The sequence below is a fragment of the Atheta coriaria genome, unplaced genomic scaffold, assembly GCF_025399875.1.
Source record: "Atheta coriaria isolate IRGN ID8LTWV9N9 unplaced genomic scaffold, Caltech_Dcor_3.1 hic_scaffold_6_pilon, whole genome shotgun sequence".
Taxonomy (NCBI): Eukaryota; Metazoa; Arthropoda; class Insecta; order Coleoptera; family Staphylinidae; genus Dalotia; species Dalotia coriaria.
Genome location: NW_027045448.1, coordinates 8829273 through 8844003, shown reverse-complemented (window position 1 = coordinate 8844003; position 14731 = coordinate 8829273). Strand labels below are relative to the sequence as shown.

At 35.4% G+C, this 14731-nt stretch overlaps 5 protein-coding genes and 1 long non-coding RNA gene across 8 annotated transcripts; 4 read left to right on the top strand and 2 right to left on the bottom strand.

Annotated features, from left to right (window-relative positions):
* Nucleotides 1-294: 294 nt before the first annotated feature.
* Nucleotides 295-3382, bottom strand: Not3 (CCR4-associated factor Not3). Of its 3 annotated transcripts, none has more exons than XM_065306530.1 (7): nt 2982-3379; nt 2646-2878; nt 1775-2404; nt 1499-1709; nt 1104-1408; nt 492-1049; nt 295-426 (listed from the first exon to the last, which is right to left on the bottom strand). In XM_065306530.1, the coding sequence occupies exons 1-7, from the start codon at nt 3004-3006 to the stop codon at nt 328-330; spliced, it is 2061 nt and encodes a 686-aa protein (XP_065162602.1). In that variant the 5' UTR covers nt 3007-3379; the 3' UTR covers nt 295-327. The 3 variants fall into 3 exon arrangements, with proteins under 3 accessions (XP_065162602.1, XP_065162601.1, XP_065162600.1); XM_065306529.1 differs by having other exon boundaries at nt 1475-1709; nt 2982-3374; XM_065306528.1 differs by having other exon boundaries at nt 1104-1709; nt 2982-3382.
* A 360-nt stretch (nt 3383-3742) lies between these two features.
* CycC (cyclin C) lies at nt 3743-5412 on the top strand. Its single transcript, XM_065305527.1, has 4 exons — nt 3743-4306; nt 4383-4489; nt 4541-4747; nt 4817-5412. The coding sequence occupies exons 1-4, from the start codon at nt 4275-4277 to the stop codon at nt 5269-5271; spliced, it is 801 nt and encodes a 266-aa protein (XP_065161599.1). The 5' UTR covers nt 3743-4274; the 3' UTR covers nt 5272-5412.
* Nucleotides 5413-5590: 178 nt separating this feature from the next.
* Vps4 (vacuolar protein sorting 4) lies at nt 5591-7960 on the top strand. The gene is made up of 6 exons (XM_065306531.1): nt 5591-6155; nt 6216-6351; nt 6410-6641; nt 6692-7173; nt 7231-7459; nt 7522-7960. Exons 1-6 carry the CDS (start codon nt 6020-6022, stop codon nt 7621-7623), a joined length of 1317 nt encoding a protein of 438 aa, XP_065162603.1. The 5' UTR covers nt 5591-6019; the 3' UTR covers nt 7624-7960.
* Nucleotides 7961-10775: 2815 nt separating this feature from the next.
* On the bottom strand, nt 10776-11678 carry LOC135794401 (uncharacterized). Its single transcript, XR_010548887.1, has 2 exons — nt 11563-11678; nt 10776-10919 (listed from the first exon to the last, which is right to left on the bottom strand). It is a non-coding gene; the product is annotated as an uncharacterized lncRNA (long non-coding RNA).
* Nucleotides 11679-12587: 909 nt separating this feature from the next.
* On the top strand, nt 12588-13639 carry LOC135793918 (nurim homolog). Its single transcript, XM_065305046.1, has 4 exons — nt 12588-12854; nt 12911-13086; nt 13142-13443; nt 13509-13639. The coding sequence occupies exons 1-4, from the start codon at nt 12713-12715 to the stop codon at nt 13621-13623; spliced, it is 735 nt and encodes a 244-aa protein (XP_065161118.1). The 5' UTR covers nt 12588-12712; the 3' UTR covers nt 13624-13639.
* Nucleotides 13640-13837: 198 nt separating this feature from the next.
* LOC135793919 (glycine-rich selenoprotein-like) lies at nt 13838-14723 on the top strand. Its single transcript, XM_065305047.1, has 4 exons — nt 13838-13999; nt 14075-14159; nt 14219-14326; nt 14391-14723. The coding sequence occupies exons 1-4, from the start codon at nt 13981-13983 to the stop codon at nt 14458-14460; spliced, it is 282 nt and encodes a 93-aa protein (XP_065161119.1). The 5' UTR covers nt 13838-13980; the 3' UTR covers nt 14461-14723.
* The last annotated feature ends 8 nt before the right edge of the window (nt 14724-14731 follow it).

Sequence of the window (14731 nt, the reverse complement as noted above, 5' to 3'; positions counted from 1 at the left end):
CAGTCCTAAAAAAGCAATATTATTTCAAGGTTACACAAATTCAAGCAAACATAATGGGAATTAAAACTGATAAACTTACCGCTGAGTAGAAACCTGCAGTGAGTGAATGAAAATGCAAGACAAATAAATCAAGCAATTATGTTAATAAATATTAATCTAATAAGTAATTTACAGATTTTCACAGACTGAAACCTGTCTATATCATTCCACAGCATGTTTGAACAAATGCAGAGAATAATCGATAATGTTCCGAAAACAAACCTAATTCGATAAGTAAATATGAAAAGAAATCAATTTGCGAACATATTGCATTTATTAATCTATGTTTTAATTCAAGTCTCTATCTTCTAAGTACTTGTATTCAAATGTGAATCCCTCCTTCTTACGTTGTCCCCATTTTTCGTAGTCGAAGTAAATATACGTTCCCTGGAATTTACATATATGGCACAATATGATAAGATTATTGATTCATATTATCTTCAATCACCAACCTGTTCATACTCTTCGTTGATAACCTTCGGCTCTTCGTGTCGCTGAAACCACATCATATACTTGGTGTGAAACCTCCAACTTTGCTTTTTCAAAGCCTTAGCTGCCAAGTACTGGGCTTTTGTGCCCTCCATGTAATAGAACACAAAGAACAGCGTCTCGGTGGCCAGTCGCTGATAGTACTCAAGGGTGTCAGACTGTTGCAGAGGTTGTTGAATGTAGTACGGCGGCGTGTGGCATGGATTGCGCGGCAGATAAGTCCTCAGTCGTTCCGAATCCTGCGGTTGCGGCATATGTAAATACGCAGCTTCCATCATTTGAAATTGAATTTGATGTTCCTTTTGTAACGGAACGGTGCCCAAAGGTGCAACACCCAAGAGCGGAGGAATGCGCGCCTCTGTTTTGGCGGCCGTCTGATTGGATTTGTTCGTTTCCAACATAACTTGGTTCGAATGTACTTGATTGTTGTGCGCTTGGGTGTTCTGCTGCATATCAATGCTGTCTAATCCGGCGCGATCTATTGCTTGCTGTGCAATAGATTTCAGCGTGATGTCAGTCAGCTAAAAACAAACATTTAAATAACGCCTGAACGCCTAATAACATGCCACCAGTACTTTTTCGTCCATGTTCGTCGAACCATTCATCGTCTGCTGCTGCGGATGCTGATTGTTCAGCAAGATGTTCTCCACGCTAGGCAGCGGCGACGTTCGACTACTTATGCTGCTCTCAGGACTGACACAAATATTTTCATTGTTTGACGCCACCTTTTGCGTCAAGTTTGTCAGAGACATCGGCTGATTCACCGTTTGCGTTACAGGTGGATTATGCAAGATTGAATTTTGTGCGTTAATTATCAGTGGTACCGATGGATTGCTTGCGGTGCTTATCACAGGGGCTGGAATAATTTCTGTATTATTAGCTAAAAAAATAACACCAATTAGTATAATGCCCTCGAATGTAAATAAGTTGCTTAGAGCAATCTTACTTTTACTATTAGTAGTAGGCTTACAAACAGAATTCGCCGCAACCGCAGCGAAATTCCCAGTTGGCTGTTGTGAGATCGGTGATGAATTTTCCCGTGTTTTACTCGGTGTACTGCTAACTAGCGTCGGCTTGTTGTTCGGCGTCGACGATGTACTATTCGAACTTGTATTTAACACGGAGTTGGAGCTACTGTTCATAGTTGTACTTGATGCCCTTATTGCCTGTGGTTTTATAGGCTGAGGAACAAAGAATTGCGGTGTTAAATAAATGCGCATTTATACAATTGCCACGCTAGCTTCACCTTTGGTTGTTCTTTACTGGACGTTTTCTTGTCATCATTGGAGCTATCACTGGAATGATTATATGGTGGTATAGTTGGCAGTGGCGATGCCAATGGGGATGAGCTAGAAATAATCGACGTAGGTGTTCCGCCCGTCTCGTTGCTGTCCGTCGTCGCCGACGAAGGCAGTCCGACGCCCGACAGCTCCACTTCATCAAGGCCAATAATGTCATCATATAGAAAATCGTTCTCTTCATATCCTGGCTCAACACCAGCCTCAATGTAGTAATCAACATCATCTTTGATTCCCTTAATTTGTGCAACCTCTACTGACATATTATCCAACATTCTTAATAATGTTTCCAATTTTCGAACGTGGAAGCGATGTTTTTCTAGGTGGGTTTTATGCTCGTCCACCCGCTCCTGTTTATCTTTGTCTAGCTTCTTTTTCTTGTTCACCAGGAGTGATTCAATGTCACATTCAATCTTCTCAACTTGCAGGTTGAGACTGTCTATAGAACTGACCAACCAACTCTGGATTTCCTCACGTTCTTTCTGCGCGGGGTCTAATTTCTGAGCAGCACCAAGTCCTTCTTTGGAATATGCTTTCGTTTTTGTTTCCCGCTCGACCACTTTAAACCTCTCCATTTGCTAAAAGTATCAATCATATTTTTATCATTGAAGTTGATTTGCTTTGCATTTGCATAACTCATAACAATTTAACACAAACAATTAAGTGAAACATAACAAAATAAAGCAAAATAAGAGAAAGCATATACAAAATTGATTCTGTACACTTCTTTCATTGTTAACATAATAAACCATAATGCAAAACTGATAGCATTCATATTACAAAAATCTATTTCTAATATAACTCAACAAACCAACTTACAGTTTCAATCAATTTCCGATTCTCCATTAATAAACTTTTATCCTTGATTTCACCACAGGCTATCCAAGTTTTAATCTGATCCCGTAGCCTTTGCAGCTTCTTGATTTCCTTTTTAAGGTCATTTTCATATTTTTCCTTCTGATTACTGTTGGTGGCATTGTGAACTTTCTGCCAAATATCCTCAAATGTCTCAACACCCTCAGTGACTTTCTTTAAACATCGATCAATTTCACCTAAAGTATTGCAAGAGCAATGTTAGAAACTGTCTACACCATAGTTCTTGAAGCATTTATACGCACAGGAAGTCGAGAATCGGCGATAAACACCAAATCTTACCTTGTAGTTTTCTAGTTGCAGCCATTATTGTAGAATCGTTTTGTCAATATAACCACATACTACGTTTCGGCTGGTTCAGTCAATCTGAACGAACGATCCAATTATAAACAAATTTATAATATTCGCTATTGATAAGCAAACGGACATAGATATTAATATCGCCAAAAAACTTTTTAGAACGACTTATTTTTATCTGTAAAAACAGAATCGCTCCTGTCGCTTTTATTAGTGGTGTCCTCGGTGTCCTCGTAATACCAACTTCAATATGGTGGATGTAAAATTCCTGTAGCGGCAACCAAACGAACCAACCGTAAACGACATCAAACAAAGGATCATACACATAAATTTAATCGATCTTGCGCACCCGGTTGACAGTGCCGCCACTTTAAATTAGCACAGGGTGTGATTCCAGAATATATTTTTTAATATTTAATAGTGAAGGATTAAACTATTAAAAACATTAAAAATTTGGTAACCAGCTTTCTTTCTGTAAAAAAATAAAATAAGAATTTTGTAATATATAACATAACAAGAGGGGAAAATTATGAATTATATATAACTAATTATGAGCAAAATATACACGCAGCAGACATTAGTAATTCTTATTGCTAGACTTAAAATGTAGTTCTTGGTATATTATATTTTATTTTATCCTAAATATACTAATCAACTTCACAAAAGTATAAGAACGCAGATTTAAATATTTAAAGACAACCCTGATTATGCGCAGTACGCATCTGAAAAACACAGTTGTAAACATAATACACACAATCATATTGATGTGTACGTTTACTGGCGAGATCAGAAACATAATAAAAACGATAAGAGATGGAAATGTAATAGTAAATGAGTTCAACCAACGGCTGTGTTCTACGGACTCGACTTCAATTCAACATTTTATGATTAGTAAATCAATTACGAAACCATTGAAATCGATTCATTAGTAACACGTTTTATGGTCAATATTTTTTCATTACAATCACGTTTCAAGGCAACACTGTTTAATCCGGTTCTTTCGTTTCTTCTTTGAACGCTTTGAACAAACAACGCGTGACAACGAGTACAACTCGTAAGACGTGTGATCTGTACAACCGGTACGACAAGCGGCAGAACACAAAACCGTTTTTCGGCCTTTCGGGTCTTGATTGGTTAGTATTGGGGTTATATGGATGAATTGTGATATCAAGATGTACAAGAGCATGCCGTTTCTGTTCTAAAAACTACTCCCTACAATACATAGAAAAAAAAACTAGTTCTTGGATTTTCTATTAATCTAATAATTACGGAGGAAAAATGGCTGGTAATTTCTGGCAAAGTTCACATCAGTAAGTAGTCTAATATCATTATTTTAATGAACAGAAACTATTGACCAATATATTGACCATTTTCATATTTATTTAGCCAACAGTGGTTACTAGACAAGCAGGATTTGGTTAGAGAAAGGCAACATGATTTGGCAATCCTAACTGAAGATGAATACCAGAAGACCTTTATATTTTTCTCTAGCAGTAAGTGTTTTAACTAATCTATCTATTTGCCTTCTAATTCTTTGGTTGCAGTTATTCAAACATTGGGTGAACAATTGAAACTAAGACAACAAGTAATAGCTACAGCTACTGTTTATTTTAAAAGGTTCTATGCAAGGAATTCTTTAAAATGCATTGATCCACTATTATTGGCACCAACATGCATATTTCTAGCTTCTAAAGTAGAAGAATTTGGAGTGATATCCAATTCAAGACTGATTACAACCTGCCAAACAGTTAGTAAGTAGAATTGCAATCACATTTCTTTCACTGGAATATTTTCTAATAAGATACTTTTACGTTTTGCAGTTAAAAATAAATTCTCATACGCTTATAGCATAGAATTTCCGTATCGTACTAATCACATTCTCGAATGCGAGTTTTATTTACTGGAAAACCTAGATTGCTGCCTAATTGTGTATCAACCTTATCGCCCGTTATTGCAATTGGTTCAAGATATGGGACATGAGGAACAGCTTTTAACTCTAGCTTGGCGGATTGTCAATGATTCATTGCGAACCGACGTTTGTCTGCTTTATCCACCATACCAAATAGCAATAGGATGTCTACAAATTGCCTGTGTTATACTGCAAAAGGATCACAAGTCTTGGTTTGCTGAACTGAATGTAGATATTGAGAAAATTCAGGAAATTGCTAGATATATTATTAATTTATTTGATCTTTGGAAACAGTATGATGAAAAGAAAGAAATAAGGGATTTGTTGAATAAAATGCCAAAACCTAAGCCTGCGCCTCAGAGATAATTTATGTGGAAATAAAAATTATGCATGTTTATGCTTTAGAAAACATTTTGTATGATCTGTGTTTATTTGAAAATGTTTTCAATGAGTTGAAATGATGCTATAATGCAATGATCTATTGTCAAAATATAAACTTTCAAGAAATGATATAGAAATTTTTCTTTAATATCACTTTGTCGTTTAAAATATTTGTATGTACTTGAAGTGGTACTTGAACATTAATTGAAATTACCAAATTTTAACCAATTGGTGTATGACTGGTTATCTACCTCGACAGTCTTATGACGTAATCTTACAACAATGAAATATGTAATACATTTGGCTCAAAAGTAGATAAGGATAAGTGATTGTAAACAGGATTTCCCATTTCTACAATTATTTTATCAATTTTTGAGGCTTTTGGAAAATCCTTGAACAAAATCTGCAGTTCAGGCAAGCATGTCATATTTGACAGGAAACAGTTGACATTGAAACTGATGATCTGATGATGTTCTGTTCCTGCCGTTCTTACTCATATGCAGTTTATAATAATTTCGAGTAATCTTTGCGTCATTACTAATACGGGTGAAGAGCCTTCGGAATAAGTGCGAGTGTAATTTTTGTGAAACGGAGTTGTATAGTTTAAACCACTACACCTCATTTCCGGAAGTGTGGTTACAGTATTCCAGTACTTCACAGACCTACATTGTTAGCATTCTATATTTGTGGATAATAAACAATTGGTTAACTGTAGTATAGAATAACCAAAAACATGGCACAAGGTACTACTCTACAAAAAGCCATTGAGCTGGTAACCAAGGCTACTGAAGAAGATAGAAACAAGAATTATGAGGAAGCTCTAAAGTTGTATGAACATAGTGTTGAGTACTTTTTACATGCAATCAAATGTAAGTTGCAACATCATAGGCTAAAGCTGTAAATTATATTGCTGTATTGATTACTTGCAGATGAAGCACAAGGTGAAAAGGCAAAAGAAAGTATTAGAGCAAAGTGTTGTCAATACTTGGAGAGAGCAGAGAAAATAAAGGAATCCCTTAAAAAGGGCAAGAAGAAGCCAGTTAAAGATGGAGAACAAGATTCAAAGTAAGTTAATGAGAAACTTTTTATTTGCTTCTAAATATAAAGTTAATTATGTTTCTAGGGATGATAAAAAGAGTGACAGTGACAGTGATAGTGATGACCCTGAGAAGAAAAAAATGAAGGCTAAACTAGAGGGTGCAATTGTAATAGAAAAGCCCAAGGTGAAATGGTCTGATGTAGCAGGTTTAGATGCAGCAAAGGAAGCTTTAAAAGAAGCCGTCATTCTGCCAATTAAGTTCCCACACTTATTCACAGGAAAACGAATTCCATGGAAGGGAATTCTCCTGTTTGGAGTAAGAAGTTTTAAATTCTGATAATTATATCCTTACAAATTTAATTATAGCCCCCCGGAACAGGCAAATCTTACTTGGCAAAAGCAGTTGCCACTGAAGCAAACAATTCAACTTTCTTCTCAGTTTCGTCATCTGATCTTGTCTCGAAATGGTTGGGCGAGTCTGAGAAACTCGTACGTAATTTATTTGAGCTCGCACGCGCACATAAGCCTAGCATCATCTTTATCGATGAAGTCGATTCGCTTTGCTCTTCGCGTTCGGAGAACGAATCCGAATCGGCAAGACGCATCAAGACAGAGTTTCTTGTTCAAATGCAAGGCGTCGGCAATGATACTGAGGGCATTCTAGTTTTGGGTGCCACTAATATTCCCTGGGTGTTAGATGCAGCTATTCGTCGACGTTTCGAGAAACGTATTTATATTCCGCTACCGGAAGAACACGCCCGACTTGTTATGTTTAAGCTGCATTTAGGAAACACTTCTACTGAGTTAAGTGAGGATGATTTGAAAGAATTGGCGAAGAATACTGATGGGTACGTGAATATTGCTTATTCTAATTGATAAGTTTATTAATTAAGTTGATTATTTAGATATTCTGGTGCTGATATTGGTATAGTTGTAAGAGATGCCTTAATGCAACCTGTACGCAAAGTGCAAACTGCAACCCATTTCAAGCGTGTTCGAGGACCGAGTCCAGGAAATCCGGACGTGATAGTTGATGATTTGCTAACGCCCTGCTCGCCTGGCGAACCAGGCGCTATCGAAATGACCTGGATGGATGTAGCAGGCGATAAACTTTTAGAACCACCAGTTACTAAGGTATTGATTGAGTTTCTCAACTTATTTAAAGAAATAAATCTAAAAAATTATATTTTTTTCAGAGGGACGTCCTTAGATCCTTGTCTACATCTAAACCGACCGTAAACGAAGAGGATCTTGATAAATTGCGAAAGTTTACCGAAGATTTCGGCCAGGAGGGTTAATTTTAAGAAAATGCCTATCGTGTTTTATTGTTATTATGTATTGCGAAACGAAAAAACAGTTTACACCAATCTGATGCCTACGAAATGGGTTTCGAGATTAAATATTTTATGAGTGCGAGTGGAGTAAAGAGTTACGAAAGATGCGAAATACAAATATATTTTTTCTGTATTAATGACACTAAAGATGCATGCATAGTTTATTTTTAGATATTCGCTAACTTAGCCTACTTTAAGAATTATTATTATCATTTGTAAATGTGTACGCATCAAATGGTCCGAATCTGCACTCTGCATACTTTGCTTTTTTAATTAATATATTATTGAAAACATACAATAACCAAGCCCATTATTTTGAAGTTCTGCAAACGGTCGATAGCAACAGTTAAATGTATTACATTTGTGGGTCGGATTAATTAGTGAAACGGTTATATTTGTGCCTGCTTTTTGCGTACGGTTTTTGCTTTGAATACGTGATTGTTTGTTCTATTATTCAACGAACTAGGAGGACACCAATCTATCACGCACTTTTGCGTATAACTGTCTACTTAACCCTTGTCTTACCCCATATAGCTAAGAAAGTGTTCGGAGTCGTTCAATAGTACAATTGGAGGTCTCTAGTGTCCAGTCTTCGAGCCTGTTTGAGTTGATAAGTGATGTCCACCTATGCCAATCCACACGCTCCTTGGTGTTGTAAACATGTCCAGGATCGCCAGCTAAAGATGTTACATAACAGTATTAGAAACATATAATATTTATTCCCATTTTTAAATACCGTGTTGTGTTACAATTGATTTTATATTCGAAACATGTCAGTATTACACGATATTTAAAAATGGAAATAAATATTTCAAGTGATTACGTGAACACAATATAAACGAAGTATTTAATAATTTTAAAAACACCTTGCCATTGCAGTTTCCTAAAACAAATTATAGTTAATGTAACTAATTTAGTTAAGTAAAGGTAGAATGAAAGAATTAAGCAGAGGTAGATATATATTTTCTGAAATTTACAGTTTTCAACCTAAAAGAAGAATTTTATTAGCACATGTTTATATTACAACTTGAGGGGAGGGTGTTAGTGGATTTCGTCTCAGTCACACTCGAAATAAAACGAGGCAACAATATATTACTTATGTGTTTATATTTAAAATATTGTTAATTAATGTAATACGGAAATAGGAAATATAGGAAGGACCTAACACGTTCCTGCCTACACAAGGACTTAAAAACGCGGAGCTAATAATCGCGGTGACTTCTGAAAGCGGAAAAATTGATTAAACATACGATATGTATCAAATGAAGCTGGTTACTTGGTCAAACTATGAATCACAGTTAATTTTAATTATATATAGAGTGCTTATATTAGTTAAAACAACAAAGTTATTTTAACTACTTTAAAAATATTATTAGTTTTGTAATCAACAATTAACCAAGCTTCATTCAAAATCGTTAGTAATATACATACATATAATAATATACGTTTGTAGCTAATACATATATCATTCACACACTAAATGGGTTTGGGAATAGTTGACTTAATTTCTTGACCTGCCTGTTTTCCCTACCTAACAACATATTTAACTAATAATCACAGACCGTTTCGAGTATATTTGTACAACATTAGTTGTTTTGCGCAATATGCCCGCGACCGCGTTTGACGATCTGTGATTAGGGTGGCGAAACGGTTTTCGCCGCGAAATAACAACAAATGCTGTAAATGCCTTGTGACCTGCTGCACCACTGTGTGCAACAGGCTATTGGTACCATGTGCAAGCACATCGTCCAAACATTTAACACACACAAATATAAACAAAATTAAATAAATGCATTCATACCAACAATTAAAATAAAGGTTTCATTCATTAGTCTACTGCATTCATACAATTCTTACGCGCGATGATTTACGATCGCGAATTACGACGGCTCAAATATTGAGAATTATGAGCAAATTACAAATAATTTGTTGTTAATGTTGACATCTTTTGTTTTTCACGTTGGATTATGAAGCGCGCTTGAAATAATCTAGTTGCAACCGCGAAAAACGCGAGTGAATCGAGCGAATGTAAAGAAGTATCCGAACTCCCGGAAATATTTAACAGTTGACCGATTGAATTGCTTTGTTGGTGTCCTTTGGTAGTGCAACGCGCCTGAAATACCGAATTGCAATCGCGAAAGTAAATAGAAATTTATCGGATTGACGCGTATTCTAACGGAATTGTTACGATGATTTGAATGCACGTGCATATGTTTGCGCATAAATATACAAGACAGCCAGTTTGGTGTCAGGTGTACTCACTCAGTGCATATAGACATCCGGCGTTTCTAGCAATGCTGGGTGGACTATCCCTGGGCCAAGGACCTAGCCCCGAGTGGACCTCCCCTTCGGCTGTCGGATACGCAGCAAAATGCTTTGCGCATCCACCAGTCAGGGGCACTCGTGACTACCCTCCGGTCCAAGTCATCACCACACCTACCTTACATCCGGCTCCTAGAAACTGGGATCCTTCGACAAAGTTTCTCAGGAGGATGCGTCGACATATTGCCAAACTTCTGTCCAAAACGCTGGTAGGTTGCTTGTAGCCGACTCATCTTTTTCATCTCCCTCAATGATGGGAACGTCTTGAGTGGAAACCGATTTATAAGACATCTTTGGAAAGCGAGACACGAATAACGCGAAACTTTGACGGATTATTTAATACGACGCGCACTCGATTTTCTTGCAATTCTACAATAAAAACAATATTTTATACTAACTGGAAAATGGAAGTGAATCTATTAAAAGTTGTTTAAAAGCGCGTCGCGACCCGCACTCGATGAGTATTTCGTTACACCTCTCCAGGTCAACCGAACTTATACTTTAACACTATTTGCTGCAAAGGAAGATTAATAAAAGCAAAAAGAAGGAAACATAAATACATAAAGGAACGCGCCCGTGTTAGAAAAAAATCCCAATAAAATTGAATTTGTACCTGAAACACAAGCAGAAAGAACAATTAGTATGTGCAAATTTAAAAAATGCTGCACTTTAATTTATTAATTTACTATTTCCGCGCACTTCACTTCACATTTATTATTGATGTAAATTATGCACCGACATAATTTGAAAATCGCGTCAACTTGTTAGCGACATACGCCCAAAATAGACAGAAGTAATCGTAATGAATATATTAAATTCAAAATAAAGAAATTGTGCAAAATTTCAAACCTGGTGTCAGAAATACTTATATTTATGATATTCGACATTGATGGTGGAGGGTATTCTTGTGGGATTGTGGTCCTGTAGAAATCCAGAACCTATGAATTTAAACAGAAAAATGAAATATTAGAAAATGTAACAATAAAACACAATAAAAGCAGAATAGAATAACAAGGTATCCGCGTTGACTAAGTTGAGTACAAAAACATACAGTGAAAGAGGCAAAGATAAAGAGAGAGAGAGAGAAAGAAATTAAATGTACAACAATATTAAAAGAAGTCATCTTAATAACTATACTAGCTTAGATTGGAATGTTACAATCAAAACAACTCCAATGTGTTTTGCGCAAGTCGCAAGTGAGAAGACAGAACTGATAAGACAGGCACAAACTTGTCCGCGCGTTCGTTACGTGTTGCAAAAGCATCTAGCGTTCACACCTGCCACAAAAAAAGACGATCGAATAGTGCAAAGAGTAAAAACAACTGATAAGACGTCCAAAACAGCATTCTTTTGGTCACGTAGGCACAAAATTTCTTAAATTATTCGTAATTTTACAACTAAATTAATTATTTCCCACAAAATGCAATTTCCCATTTTTGCAGCAATTTAAGTTATCTACAATATGATATAATTTGATATTCATTAGACTAAAAAGTACGTGTGATATGCAAAATCTAATCAAATCCAATGCCAATTTTAATTATTATACAGCGAAAGTTAAGAAAACTGCAAGAGACTTACTTTAGAGGTGTTTGAGTAATGACTTCTAATTGGTAACTTCAGTTTACCACAATATTTCAAGGATTAGTGGCCATTTTTTATAGAGATGATCGTGGTGCTGCACCCCTGCTGAACGTTGCGGGTCGACTGAGCTGTGCAGCGCGCGGCGCTTAAGCGCTGCAGTCAGCGTCGGATGGCGTGATTACAAGGACAAAAGGACGCGAATATCTAATGCAATCCTATCGAGCACTGTATCGAGCGCCTTTTTAAAACAATGCCAAAATTTCAAATTACAGAGAAATCTCCAAAGAACTCTTCTTTTCAAATGAATGAAAAATAAGTTTTACAAATAAAATTCAGATCAAAAAAATATTCGCTCTTTTTTCAGTTAGACATTCAGCATCAGGTCTGAACATTTGTGCATCAAGCAATGAGCTCAGCTGTTTGGAGTACATAAATACAATACAAAACAATGTACAACACAATTGTAAAAACTGTAAAGTAGACAATTGTATTTACGTTCTTGGTGGTTGAGTTGTATTTATAATCGTATTTTATATTCGATTGCATATTCTGCATAGAAAATGAAAAGATTACTTTTTGTTGTACTAAGTTTGTCAATTAGACGCGACGCGGTTGTATTAATATGAATTACAATATTGTAACCAGTATGTTGTTCGCGAAAGATTTGAGCCAATTTTATTTATTTCAGAATGGCGATATCAAAAGGCGATGCGATGCACAGTGTCTTTAGTGTAGTGTGTAAACTTTGTGAAGTTTCGAAGTTAAAGTTTGTGACAGTTTGTTTTGTATATTAGGTTGCCTATGTTGCGAATCTAATTCCCTAGCACACCATGCAAAACACTGATTTATTTTATAGCATGTTGCATTGATTCTTAAAGAATAAAGAGTCAATTAAAATTATGATTTTGTCATAAAGTATTATAAAGTATATATTATGGAAGATGATATTAAAAATCAACTGTATTTTCACTGGAATGTAGCATTTTTCATGACATAACTGCACTTATGCGCATGAGCGTCATTTCCGTAAATAACCCCATGCATCCCGTAACACAATATGCAACCCAAATAAGAAATTACAAGTTTTGTTTATACTCGCGTCTAGTTACACATTTTCTTTATTTTGTTTTAAATACAATAACACACCATGAATACGTGGAAAGAGCATTGTGTAGGCGCATTTAAAGCCGGAATTGCTCTTACTGGCTTCTTGAGTTCATTTTACACTATGGTTGATTTAATGTTTTTCTTATCTAATCCCAATTTTAGTATTGCACCCAACAAAACAGGTATATTAATAAAATAATTAAAATGCAAGTTGAATTAAAAGTGTTACATGTTTTAGAACTATCAAATGTATCATGGACATGGGCATTAATTATGAATACTTTATTAGTTTCAATTTTTGCCCTACAACACTCATTGCTGGCAATGAAGCCTGTAAAAGATTTATTCAAAGAGTATGGTTTAAGAGATATTGAAAGGAGCATTTACATCATCACCACATCACTTGCACTTGAAGTAAATAGGTATAATTTGAAAGGTTTAATCATAAACTTAATTTATTTACTTGTAGTTGCTAATCAAAAACTGGCATTACACTCATAACAATGTCCTGTGGCAATTCTCAACTGATAACCACTCTACTTACTGGTTGTATATTCTTGCACATGCAACTAGTTGGATATTAATTTATATTGGAAGTGTCTGTATGGATATTAATGAACTTCTGGGATTAAAACAAATTTATTATTCACTGAGAGGGTTTCCTGATCCATTAAATTGCAAGTCAATTGAATTGAGAAACTTGTATGCCCACATGAGGCATCCCAGCTTTATTGGATTTATTATTATATTTTGGTTCGTGCCAGTTATGAGGTTTGTATATTTTATAAGTTTATATATTTCTCTTTTTAATTAACTAAATATTTATAAATTTTCAGATTTGACAGAGTTTTACTGGCTGCATTTCTTTCTCTATACATGTACATTGCCTGGAAGACTGATGATATGGATTTAAATTATCAAAAGTGTCAAATTAGTAGAAAGTTTCAATAATATTCTTTATTGAAAAGCAAAATACTGCCTTTATATTTAAACTCATTTGAATCACATATTTCGGTTAATTTTAGTATTTATTTTGTTTTCTATGCGTTTTATCCAAGTTTAATGAATAAAAAATATATAATAACTAATTAAATAAATTATTTCATTAGTTTTTCTACTAGTTGCTACTGCGTTTATTCATTTAGATAATTTTAAGGTTATAATCTAGTGTGGGAGGGACGTAAGTTCGAGAAATTGGAATGAAAATGTTGGATGTGGAAGTATGAACGATTGTAAAGCGATCGTGACAGACGAATATGCATGTCATTCAGTAGAAACAATAATCTATAACAAATTCTAGTATGTAAAATGGTGTATATTGCACCAGGTAAGTTTCCTTTGCATTTATCAACTCTATTTGCCTTTATGTCTCCTATATTTTAATCTACAATCCTATTTATAGATGGTACAGTGCACCAGACACGTCCATGGAGTTTAGGACGTGTTGTGGACGTCTTCTGGGGCACAGTTAATTTCGTAACACAATTGTAAGTTCCTCATAACTACACCAATAATATTTACTTACTATTTTATCCTTTTTATTTAGTTTCCAATCATTACTTGGTTTTAACAATGCTGCCGTTACTGGTGGTAACAGACGTGGGGGCGGCAGCGGAGGAGGAGGTGGTGGAAATGGACCAGGTGGACCTGGAGGGTAAGACTTTAATAATTGTTACTTGATAATATAGTTAATATTAACATTAAAATGAATATTGCAGGAGACCTCCAAGGAGAATAGGAACTATTAAAGAGATTCAAGATTGTTCTATGCCTGCTGGAGGTGGATGAGCTAGGTAAACTCCCCAATAACATTTAGTTTTGTTATAAGGGGAGTTTACTTTATAGCTGAACAAGTTCACTTAACAGTATGACATTGAGTTCTTAAACCTTGCCTTAGAGGAGGAACTTGATTGAAGTAAGTTTACTTGTTTGGCTCTCCAGCACTTAATTATTACAGAAATCATCATTTTGAGATAAAATTTTCATTGTATTAAAGTTTGTTCATAATAATAATAAAGTTATATATTTGTGCTGGACGTAATCACTAAAAATTAATGTA

Bases quoted from the DNA above. Each gene is read 5' to 3' on its own strand.
- Not3 (XM_065306528.1), bottom strand. From the start codon at position 3,006: ATGGCTGCAACTAGAAAACTACAAG. The intron at 2,405-2,645 runs GTAAGTTGGTTT...TGATACTTTTAG, and splicing joins ATCGGAAATTGATTGAAACT to CAAATGGAGAGGTTTAAAGT. The intron at 1,050-1,103 runs GTACTGGTGGCA...GTTTGTTTTTAG, and splicing joins CGACGAACATGGACGAAAAA to CTGACTGACATCACGCTGAA.
- CycC (XM_065305527.1), top strand. From the start codon at position 4,275: ATGGCTGGTAATTTCTGGCAAAGTTCACATCA. The intron at 4,490-4,540 runs GTAAGTGTTTTA...CTTTGGTTGCAG, and splicing joins CTTTATATTTTTCTCTAGCA to TTATTCAAACATTGGGTGAA. The intron at 4,748-4,816 runs GTAAGTAGAATT...TACGTTTTGCAG, and splicing joins TACAACCTGCCAAACAGTTA to TTAAAAATAAATTCTCATAC.
- Vps4 (XM_065306531.1), top strand. From the start codon at position 6,020: ATGGCACAAGGTACTACTCTACAAAAAGCCATTGAGCTGGTAACCAAG. The intron at 6,156-6,215 runs GTAAGTTGCAAC...GATTACTTGCAG, and splicing joins CTTTTTACATGCAATCAAAT to ATGAAGCACAAGGTGAAAAG. The intron at 6,352-6,409 runs GTAAGTTAATGA...TTATGTTTCTAG, and splicing joins GATGGAGAACAAGATTCAAA to GGATGATAAAAAGAGTGACA.
- LOC135793918 (XM_065305046.1), top strand. From the start codon at position 12,713: ATGAATACGTGGAAAGAGCATTGTGTAGGCGCATTTAAAGCCGGAATT. The intron at 12,855-12,910 runs GTATATTAATAA...TACATGTTTTAG, and splicing joins TATTGCACCCAACAAAACAG to AACTATCAAATGTATCATGG. The intron at 13,444-13,508 runs GTTTGTATATTT...ATAAATTTTCAG, and splicing joins TGGTTCGTGCCAGTTATGAG to ATTTGACAGAGTTTTACTGG.
- LOC135793919 (XM_065305047.1), top strand. The intron at 14,160-14,218 runs GTAAGTTCCTCA...CTTTTTATTTAG, and splicing joins GTTAATTTCGTAACACAATT to TTTCCAATCATTACTTGGTT. The intron at 14,327-14,390 runs GTAAGACTTTAA...TGAATATTGCAG, and splicing joins GGACCAGGTGGACCTGGAGG to GAGACCTCCAAGGAGAATAG.